Source organism: Monocercomonoides exilis (genome assembly GCF_001643675.1).
Source record: "Monocercomonoides exilis strain PA203 chromosome Unknown scaffold34-1095894, whole genome shotgun sequence".
NCBI classification, from domain to species: Eukaryota; Preaxostyla; order Oxymonadida; family Polymastigidae; genus Monocercomonoides; species Monocercomonoides exilis.
Genome location: NW_027150579.1, coordinates 423887 through 435611, shown reverse-complemented (window position 1 = coordinate 435611; position 11725 = coordinate 423887). Strand labels below are relative to the sequence as shown.

The 11725-nt window shown below is 31.5% G+C and overlaps 2 protein-coding genes across 2 annotated transcripts; both read right to left on the bottom strand.

The window, feature by feature from the left end:
- Window positions 1-1130: 1130 nt before the first annotated feature.
- MONOS_14876 (uncharacterized protein) lies at window positions 1131-1874 on the bottom strand (the record flags this gene model as incomplete). The annotated part of the gene is made up of 2 exons (XM_067867714.1): window positions 1131-1276; window positions 1754-1874. The coding sequence occupies 2 exons, from the start codon at window positions 1872-1874 to the stop codon at window positions 1131-1133; spliced, it is 267 nt and encodes an 88-aa protein (XP_067724129.1).
- Window positions 1875-3513: 1639 nt separating this feature from the next.
- On the bottom strand, window positions 3514-3750 carry MONOS_17858 (uncharacterized protein; the record flags this gene model as incomplete). The annotated part of the gene is made up of 1 exon (XM_067870819.1): window positions 3514-3750. The coding sequence occupies one exon, from the start codon at window positions 3748-3750 to the stop codon at window positions 3514-3516; it is 237 nt and encodes a 78-aa protein (XP_067724128.1).
- Window positions 3751-11725: the final 7975 nt, after the last annotated feature.

Below are 11725 nucleotides of genomic sequence, written 5' to 3'. Positions count from 1 at the left end.
TGAAAGATTCGAGAACAACATTTATTCAGTTATTTCTGAAAAGAAATTCGATGCGAAACCAAACAAATTGATGAAGTGATAATGGTTTTTCCCATCTTTAAAACAAAATACTTTATTATCTAAACTTTGTCGAATATTTGTTAACTTCGCAAATGCTGAAATGTTATATTCAGAAATATGAAGTGAACTTCTAATGAAAGCTGTTTGTTTTAATGTTTTCTGTTGTTCCGCTCTTTCTATCAAACTTTTTTAACTTTTCGTTGTTTGTGGCTGATTCGATTAGAGAAGATGTTTCTATTATGAAACACAGCAGAAGGAAATATTGGATCAATTAATAGAGCAATAATTTTGAAGTTGTTTTTCAAAAACAGAAGTTCAGCTAAATCGAAAATGTTTTTTTGAAATTAATAAAGCAATGAATGATAGGAACAATGGAATGAAGATAAAACACTGCAAAATAAATTGAAAAACGTTGAGCGAAATGAATAATAGGCAATTTGAAATTGTTTTGTTTTTCCAACAAAAGATAATTCATTATCATTTTTTTTCAAAAAAGAGAAACACAAGACTCCTTTGAAACACAGTAATTTTTCACAATGTGTTGGAACGTGAAGCGATATCAGTTTGTGAACTTGACAGTTTCGATAATTTTTTATTTTCAAAAATATTCTTCAACGTTATGTTTGTAAGGAAAATTGTTCACAATTGACAATTTGAGTTTTTAAGAATTATGTTAGTGTATAATATTCTTCATCTTTTTTTCTTCATTGAACTTTCCTTCAAATAACCATTTTCCAAAAAAACCTCTTTTTCTCCTTGTTTCATTTTCCGCGACTCATTGTATGGCTATGACAAGTGAAATTTTTCAAGTTGCATCTTTATTATCTTTCAGAACTAAACAAGAATTGCTGGCAAATGCAGAATATCCGCGTACCTAAAGAAAACACTTCATTATCGATTCGAAGAAAGGTGTTGCTATTCTTGATCATTCTATCGCATTTTTATCTTGCGCAAACAGCTTGTTGTGTTTTTATGAATAATTTTTTTCCTCTTTTTATAAAAAAAATGGGTGAAAATATTTTCGTATTATTTTTTATTTTCTTAAAAGTGTATGAAATTGTAAAAAAGAATTAATCATCAGACCATACTGATACGTCTGCTCCATCATCTGCACCAAAATCAGTGTCATCATCAGGAAGATCATCCATATCAGGGATTTCTTCCTCTTCGAAAGCCTTTTCTGGATCATTTTCATCTTCCTCAGCAACCATTTCAACTTTTTCGATGTTCAAATGAATTGCAGATTAAACGAGTTGATTCAAAGTCAGTAATCTTATCGAACGAACAATGAAAGATGCTATATATGGGTGATTCTTTTTGAAAAGTCACAAATGTTTAATTTTCAAATAAATCTCAAATTTCATATTTTGCTCAAATTTCTGTTTCATCTTACAAATCTCCTCAAGAATGTTTGAAATAACATTATCAAGCAATGGATTCCATTTAAGTGAAGTTTGACATTTGTAAACAAAATATTAAGCAAAATAAGAAAATTTGATTTTATTGAGAATAAAACATTTGTGACTTTTCAAAAAGAATCACCCATATTGTTGAAGAAATCTTGTTCGGATTCAAAATCTGGGAAGATAGTTCCGAAAGTGCGCCCAAAAACCTTCCACTGTGTTTGTATATACTGATTTATTTTCTGGATTGACAAAATGTCTCTTATGGCAAACAGTTTTGTGAATAAAACCTTCTTCATCTAGACAATTGCACGCCTTCCATTCATCGCTGTATATTGTTGTGTGAGGTGAAATGTGCTCTTTGATAGCTGCTAGTAGAGTTTCCTTGTTCCTGTTTGGAACAACCACCATAAAAGATCTTTTGTAACGTACTTCAGATTTTTCTTCACCACCAAAAATCAAAACTTGCTTTTTTTTATTTTTTCCTCTGCTATATTTCCTTCTTCTCCACAACATTTCGTCAATTTCCACCACTTCCGCACTCCTCCTTTTTTTATAGGATTCTTGAATGGCGCATCTATGCAAACTTCCCTGCAAAAATTAAAATAAAATGATATGTTATTTCTATCCGGATATAACAAAAAACAAGTTTGCTTAATGCTTAATTCTAGCCAAAACAATAAAAACACATGCATAATCTGATTTACAATAGTTTTAGCCTTTGATAATGTTGTTCCTTTTTATACAGATGTTGTTTTCAGGCACTTTTTGCACTTTAGAAAATTTGTGTTGTCTCTTTTGCACAATTATTTTTTCATTTTGCAATGTTTGCATTCCCCAGTTTCAGGAAGAAGTCTATGCTCGAAATTCCACTTCCAAGTGAGTTCCAAATTAACAAGCAAGTGATTCATGTATGAGATCACGTCTTTTGTTTCTGGTATCTTTGACATTTTCTTATTTCAATTTATTGATCTCACCCGTTTTTTGGGAAAAAATTACCAAAATAAAAAATTCATAATTTATCAACAACTCGTTTCCACAAGGTCAGGTTTGCACATATGTTATGAACAATTAATTGTTCATCATTCAAAAAAATTTCAAGCGAATTTGAGAGGAACGCGTATATTCTGCTCATGCCAAAACGAGAGCAAGAAATTGAAGAAATGACAAAAAAAGATGTCCAACAAATAATTGAAAGAAAGAAAACAAATTTTGTTTGATTTTGAAGAAAAAGAAAATAGTTTAAAAACATGGATTGAAAGAGAAAAGTGGATGAAAAAGAATGAAAAATAGAAATTTGAAGATGAACAAATAGAAAAGGAAAAAAAGAGGGAAAAATTAAGAAAAAGAAGAAGAATATGGAAAAGAAGAAGATTTCGTTGAGATTGAAGTTGTTGATGAAAATGTGATCGGGAAATTGATGGCTCGATCGAACATAATGTTGACTCAAAAGAAATGAATATATTGTTTATCGATATCTCTTTCGAATTCAGAACTTTTAAGAATGGAACTGAAGAAGCAGACAATTGTGAAACATTGAAAGACGTTGCTCTCCTTCCATCCTGCCAACATGCCATTGGCTACTGAAACTGCACCAAACTCTTTCTGTCCCCTATCTGCATCTTAAAACAGATAGCCCTTTGCACCTCGTTCCTCCCCAGCTACAGCTCTATCAGCTCAACCAGCAGCGGCATCATCCGGAACGGATCTCGCCTCCATTCTTTCTTCTTCTCCGCCTTCTTTTCGATTTCTTGTTCCCATACATCGCATCAAGCCTGTCTTCAATTGCGTCTTTGATCACCTGCTAACTAATATAGTTCGATTCTCCCCAGTCAAATTCTACACACTGCAGCTTGCTCAGGTCATCAGATGTTTCTTTCTGTCTCTTCTGTTTTGCGCTTTCTTCGTATCTTTGCTTTTTTTGCTCTGAATTACTCATTACTCCTTCGTCCTTTTAATAATTTTCTCATCTTCCTCTATCTTCCTCTTCTCCCTCTTCTCTTCTCATCTCCTTTCTCGCTCTTTTCATCTGCTTTCCTGCCATTTCTCTTCACTGCCGCTTGTTCTGAAAGATGCCATGCTTTCCCACTGCCACATTGCCCTCAAACACGCAAATAACAGCTCCGCTCACGAAACATTCAGTGGAAAAACGAGTAGTCGAATCGAAGCTCATCTCCGGTTTCGACTGCATCACAATCAGTGCCTCAGAAGATGTGTTTTCTCTGGTGACAGTGTTGGCTTTTGAAGAGGAGGAAGAGTAAGATGATAAGGAAGAAGGAGAAGGCATGCGATGTGGTTTTGTCTTGTCTGTTGAAAAAGGAGAAGTGTAATAATGAGGTTTTAGAAAATCAAAAATTTTGAAGATTTATGCAAATAATAATCAATGGAGAAATTCAATGAAATGAAAATTCTTTTTTCCTTCTTCCATATTTTTTTTGTTCATCTTGAAACACTGTTCACCAAATTCATAATAAATTATTCTTAATCTTCTTTCTCTCGCTGATGCAAATAAAAAACATGTGACAATTCCTTTTTTCCTCTTTTTGATTTCATCTCTCAAGCTTTCAATTCCCTTTCTTTCACAAAAAATCATCTTTTCTCAATAATAACTCCATTAAAGCCCAATGTCGGGGATCTTCGTAAAATCTTGAATTTCATCAATCTTCATTTCATTTTTCTTCCTTGATTTTCTTCTTCTTCTTCTTCAAAGCCACCTAATCCTTCACTCTTTCAGCAACCTGAATGAAAAAATAATAATCACTTCGAAAAAAATAATAACAACAGCAAACCTTCTAAACATTTTTATATGCAATTTTCTATATTTTATACCATTGGCAAAGCTCATTTCCCTCCAATAAAAATTCATTATTCCTTCCATTTTCAGATATTTCATCATCTGATTCGCTAATCGTCCTTTCCAGAAGTCATTTCCCCATCAAATGCATCGATTTCCCTTTCTTCTGAAAAATGTGAAACTTATGTATTTTCTTCAATTTCATCTTTCTCATTGAAAAATATCCTTGTTTCTCGTCTGAAAATATCATCTTCAAATTCCTTCCCAATCCCTTCACCCTAAGCACATTCCATATGAAATTGCTCTCCCAACTCCATAGCCACCCTTCATAACGAGATATCCCGCTTTTATTCATTTTCATTCTTTTTGACCTGTTTCCGTTAAGAAAGAATAAAAACGGTCAATAAAAAATAATCATATATAGAAATAATAAATAAATACCAAACTTCCTTCTCTGCCTTTTATTAGCAATTATTCTTTGGCATATCAATCATATAAATATTTTCATTAAAAACAAAAGAAAGAACATCAATTGATTGTCTATGAAAAAGATTTGTTTAAAAAACATATGTTTTCCTCATATGATAACAAATAACAAACCTCGATGCAACGTCAATGCGAGAAAAATTGTTGAAAGAACACTTTGAAATAAAGTAATGGAATTTTTTCTCATTGAAAAAAGTTCAAAACACACATTTTTTTAAATCATTTTTAATGAATATTGTTGTTTTAATAATTATGAAGCGTATGAACACTAATAGAATATAAGCATTTTCTCGTTCTTGAAAGAACAAAAAATCGAAAAATTTTCACTGATTTTTTATCTGAAAATTTGAGATACATTTTTCGAAAAAGAGGTCACACCTTGGTGAACCCTTTTTTAACATGTTTCACGCACCTTCATAACAACAAATCGATTCGTGCAAAAAAATGCCACCCGATGTGTAACCCTCGTGAAATACCTTAAAAATATTTTTTCCTAATGATCATATACATAATAATTTGGATATGCATAAAATTTTCTTTTTTTTGGAAGAAATATTTGTGTTTTAATTTTATTTTTTTTTTTAAATTCAATCTGTACGTTGATGAAGTGATATTTTTTCGTTTCGTATATTTTTGTGGATAAGAATTCTCAGCAGTCTATTCACTCTTAATTGCAGTATAAATTTTTTCATTGTTTTTTCAAATCCTTGATAAAATCAGTTGATTTGGTTTTTTCACATCATTGTTGTTCATTATTGTTAACAAAAAAATTTCAAACAATTAAACCAGTTCGGTGTGCACAATGTTAATAATATTTCGAAATAAATGAATTGGAACTTTGAAACAACAACAAACAAACCAAAATACCTAAACACTTAAAAACAAAGAAAAACTTAATAAAACAAATTAAAAAACAATTTTAGACAACTTTTAGCAACATCTGACGATTAACAAAATTAAATACAAAGACATCTTTTTTTTTCAATCAAACACAAACATATTCATTTTCATTTTCATTCTCTCGAAATTCTCACTCATCATTATCAAATTACCAAATATTCTGAACAATAAAAAATTCAATAAGAAGCATTCCAATATCAACAAATTCATGATATCAAAGACAATTCCCTACAAAAAAGAATACTTTTATAAAAAGTTCAAAAACTAACTTGTCTATTTTCCCTCTGTTTTCCATCCACTCTCCCCTTTCTGATATTTCTCTAACCTAGACTCAAAAAGATCAAATCCAACAAAGAAAAAAGACAGACACAATGATAAAACATCACTTCACACTCTAAACAACTCTCCCTTCCAAAAACCTTTCCCAAAGATCAGTGATAAACCACAAGACTTTCATCATTAATGAATCTCGATTAATACAAATATAAGCGGGACAATAACCAATTTTATTACAGGGACATTATAGGGATAAAAAGCACAAGAAAGAAATTGGATTCAAACTGTTGTGCATCTGGGAGGCTGTTCGTCGTATCCAGGTCCGGATAAAGCAGCCCGAAGGCTGCAATATCTAATGCGAACAGTCATGTACAGCACCCTTCCGATAGAGTGCCAGCTGAGCATGCACAACAACTCGTTTCTTAAAAAGGAACACCATTAATACAATTTTGAGATTCATTTAAAGATGAAGAGTCAAGAAGAAGATCAAATCTTCTTGAAAGAAGATCTTGAGAAGATTGAGAAAGAAGAGAAGAGTTAGATGATGTGATATCAGAGTGAAATGACTTTCTTGAACGTTGAACTTTTTCTTTCATTGTTGAAGATTCGAGTTCAACCAGAGAGCGTTGAGGAAGATATCCAACAGCAGATGCGCAGACAAATGAGCCCTTGCGCTCAAAGAATAAGTAGTCCTTCATGTGAGGGACTGACAAAGATGTCCATGAAATTTGCTGAGATGGTACATACTCTTCAAAGTACCTCTCATGCTCAAAGTTATTGACAGATGTCGAAGATGGTGAAAAGTTTAATAATGATTTTGAGAAGTTGTTCGATTGTGAAGTTGAAGAAGCTGATGTCGAAGTGTTCATATTGTTTTCGAAGAAGTCGATTAAGTCATGAAGTGTGGTGATGTGTTTTGTTGAAAGATTGTTGTCGATTGCATTCACTAACGCACCAAATTCACTATCACAAATATTTTTTCCATGATGCTCAGCAAAGAAATGAGTTGTGTATTTTTCTTTTTGGAAAGCTTGGATTGTTTTGAGAGGATGAAGTGAAGAAGGAAGCGATTTCTGTTGTGTGGACCCGAATCGTAGAAGAACTTAAAAGTGTGAGTGTCTGAGAAGAAGTGTCTTTTGATCACAGATTCCAGTCACTCAATAACAAATCTGTTATCATATGAGAGGCAGTCAGAGAAGAAGTTGAATGTTCGTTTTATTTGTTGATAATTAATTTTTTGAAGAGAGATGATTGTGAATTTAGATACTTGTTGATAGTTGAAGAATTCCTGTTGAAGTTGGTTCTTTCTGATGGGGAGTTTCCATTTCTCGTTGAAGTCGAAGACGAAGACTGCTTCTCCCTCTTTCAGATTGTCGACAGAAGATTGATAATGTTTTCGTTGCATTTCTGCAACAAGTCGATGTTGACGAAGTAATCAAAGTGTATAAAACTCTGCTTCAGACAGTCCATTTTTGTTTTGAGAAGATTTAAGTTTGTTCTCGAGATAGTCCAACTTCTCACACATTCCACAAAGGTTTGTGCGCCTTTTTGCTTTGGAGAAGTTGGTTGTGAGTTTGTGGAAATGTGACAGAGAAACTTTGATGTTTGTTTCATCTGTAAACTCTTTCCATAATTTCGTCTTGGGCTTGAAGATTAATCTCTTTTCATTGGGAAAAAAGATGCCCGTTTTCTTTCTTCTTTCTTTAAGTACTTCCAATCCACAGTTTGATGATATTGATGAAGAGAGTGGTGGAATGGAAGTTGAATATTGAGGAGGTTTGATGAATAAAGATAACGTTGCTGTTGTTGTTGTTGTTGATGTGTTATTTAAACAATTGAAATTTGATGTTTCTGAAGAAAAAGAAGAAGAACCACCAAATTGAATAGTCGAAAATGTTGGCTTTTCTTTTTCTTTTGCATAGAAAGAAAGGGAAGGAATGCAACCCTGGGAGTAAAGATCTTTCCATGATGAATTCCAATTATCATTATCAAATTCGGTCATATCAGCATCATTGCAAACATTCCATTTGATATCATGTCCACTCTTCCTTTTCACAACTGCAATGAAATGCCCATTTTGTTGATCCATGCGCTGTAAAAGAATTTGTCCAACAAGATGATATATGATGATTTCCTTACTGTTCTTTTGGAGATGTTGAATACTTTCTGTTGAAAACCCTTTGCAGAACGAACGCTGGTTAGCACGATCAGTTTCAATCAGAAGCGTTCTCGAAGGTGCAGAATTAGCAGAATCAGTGCATTCCTGACAGAGGGCCAGCACCTCTGGAAATGCAGCCATTTCCTCCCATCTCGCAGCACAGCATTTCTCTTTGCAATCATTGCAATAGACAGCATTTTTTCCGTTCAATATCTCAGTTGAAAAAATAGAAGATAGACATTTATGAAGAGAGGATGAATTAATGATAACATAACTGCAGGCTTCATTGAAATGATAAGAAACTTTTTGACATTTTTGATATTTGAAAAGAGAAATGAACACAGGATTGAAGGTATCCTTTTCAAATATCTTATTAATTTGAAGAAGTTGATGAAGATTTTCAAATGCTTCTATCACATTCTGTTGCTGCCTGCTGCAATAGTTATAATATTCTTCCCATTTGTTGATTAGCGATGAGATCCACGAACGAACTTCAATTCCATCTTTGGATAGTTGATTGCATGCACTTAAAACACACGAAGATGTGTTCTTTAAAGATGTTTGTTTTTTGAGTAAAATGGCTTTTATGAAATGATTGAAGATAAGCATTGAAGAAGAGAGGTTAGATAGCAAGTATTTCCTAAATTTTGCAAGCCTTTCTGAGTATTTGATGAGGCGATTGCAGTGGTTTTGACACATGAAGAGGTTGATGGAGAAAATGAACAATTCAAAGGATGAAAATCCATTGTGTTATTATTTGAAATGATATTCGAAGTATTTTCATGATTTGAATTATAACAAACATCTGAATGTGTTTTGTGTGAAGATAGAGAAGTGTTGGTCTCATTTGAAAAAGATGAAAGAAGATTTTGAAATGCTTGTGGAGGAAAAAGAGTCGGTGAAGTGGCATATTCAATTAATTGATCACTCACAAACACATTATCAATTTAAAATGATGAAGAATTTATTTTTTCTTTCAATTATTTTGAAATTGAAATTTGCTGAAGATGATTTTTGTTTTGTTCTGAATAATTTGTGAATTGGAATTGGAGATGGAGAAGAATGATGTTTGTGATTTGAATTTTTATTTTGATTTTTTGTTGAGCCCCTTACTCTCCTTATTGGAGTGTTGATTGTTGCATCAATAGATTGAGAAGGTGAAGAATTTGAAGATGGAGAAAAATTTTCTGAAACGACATTTGATTTTTTGTTTTGTTGAGATGATGTTGAAGAAGAAGAAGATTGTTTTTTCTTTGAAGAAGAATTTTCTGAAATTATTTCTTCATCCCAAGCTGCTTCGTTTTTATATCTCGTATAGTCCTTCTCAGCTCGCTGCTTCTTCTTTGCAGATTGAAGCGAAGTTGAGGCTTCAGTCGAATGGGCTAACATCCAGTTGTTGCCCTTTTCTCAGTCCTGTTCATTTAATCCTTAGAAAACAATGAAAATAAATAAAAAAAAATATTTGATAAAAACAAACCACTTTTGCAAGAAGGAAGATGAGGTTTTTGAGGCTGGACAATGAAGCCTTGGTTTTTCTTCAGAGTTAGTTTCGCGTAACTGAATTTTCCTTCTGTGACATCATATCCATAGTCCTGCAAATCGGATAATGATGTGTTGCGGGACAGCGCTTGCAGCATTGTTGTCTTAGTGTCCAACGGAGTGTTGTTGTTCACCACAGACATGTCTTCCTGCTGCTTTTTGTGAAATTCTGCTTTTAAAAAAAAATTAATAATAAACAAATATAAATGAAAAAAACAACAAAGAGAAAAAATATTATTTATAACACAATACAAAAAAAAAAAAAAGCCAAACTATTCAAAGACTTCAGTCAATCATTAATTACTGAAGATGATTGCCTGTAAGTGTAAAACAAATAGGCAAGCAACGAATCCACGTCATCTACACCGATGCGCTTTATTGCTTTCCATAGAATTTTCGATCTAGAATAAAGAGTTGATTGAGGTTTCAAAAAAGACATTTTTGTGAAAAATTTAATTTTTATGGAATTTTCAATATGAAAAAATCCAAAAAATTCCGTAGTCATTCACTGTTTTTTTATTTTTATTTTCATTTATTGAAATTCTTTTTTTCTTTCTCACAATTTGATTTTCTCAAAAGGCACATAGCAATCCAAAAAGCTCATAAATGAAATCACAAAATCAAAAAAAAAAAAAAAAAAAAATACAAAAAATTTGATAATCAACAAAATTTAATATCAAACTGATTTTCTTTTCTTTTTTTTAAATAAATATTGAGTTGTTTGATTACAACAAAAAATATGTTTTTTCAAGAAAAAATTTTATGAGAGATGAAAGTTTAGTGAAACATTTTGATTTTTTTATTTTAACTCATTGGACAAAATTGTTAATATATGAATGGATGACTTATGAAAATATTTTTTATTACAGATAAAAATATTCATTTCACAAATACAGCCTTGAAGAAATTATATGTTTTTTCGTTTTATTTGTTCAAAATAAAATACGGAAATTACTTTATTTGAACAATCACTATGAAACATTTTTATATTCTATTTATAATCTTTCGGAAAACTACTCCAGATAATTAATTCTTAAAAAAATTTGTAGATTCAAAAAAAATGGAATAGAAAAGTTTCACATTCTCAAAACTTTCATTAATAAAAGTTAAAAAACTTCTCTCAACATAATCAGAAAAACAATTAAATATCTCACAAATTAATGACAGAATATTCAAATTTTGTACAAACAATGAATGAAAAATAATCTTTTCATAACATTAAAATCAAACAATTGAATTAAATAAAAAAAATATGGACATGATCATTAGGAAAAAATATTTTTAAGGTATTTCACGAGGGTTACACATCGGGTGGCATTTTTTTGCACGAATCGATTTGTTGTTATGAAGGTGCGTGAAACATGTTAAAAAAGGGTTCACCAAGGTGTGACCTCTTTTTCGAAAAATGTATCTCAAATTTTCAGATAAAAAATCAGTGAAAATTTTTCGATTTTTTGTTCTTTCAAGAACGAGAAAATGCTTATATTCTATTAGTGTTCATACGCTTCATAATTATTAAAACAACAATATTCATTAAAAATGATTTAAAAAAATGTGTGTTTTGAACTTTTTTCAATGAGAAAAAATTCCATTACTTTATTTCAAAGTGTTCTTTCAACAATTTTTCTCGCATTGACGTTGCATCGAGGTTTGTTATTTGTTATCATATGAGGAAAACATATGTTTTTTAAACAAATCTTTTTCATAGACAATCAATTGATGTTCTTTCTTTTGTTTTTAATGAAAATATTTATATGATTGATATGCCAAAGAATAATTGCTAATAAAAGGCAGAGAAGGAAGTTTGGTATTTATTTATTATTTCTATATATGATTATTTTTTATTGACCGTTTTTATTCTTTCTTAACGGAAACAGGTCAAAAAGAATGAAAATGAATAAAAGCGGGATATCTCGTTATGAAGGGTGGCTATGGAGTTGGGAGAGCAATTTCATATGGAATGTGCTTAGGGTGAAGGGATTGGGAAGGAATTTGAAGATGATATTTTCAGACGAGAAACAAGGATATTTTTCAATGAGAAAGATGAAATTGAAGAAAATACATAAGTTTCACATTTTTCAGAAGAAAGGGAAATCGATGCATTTGATG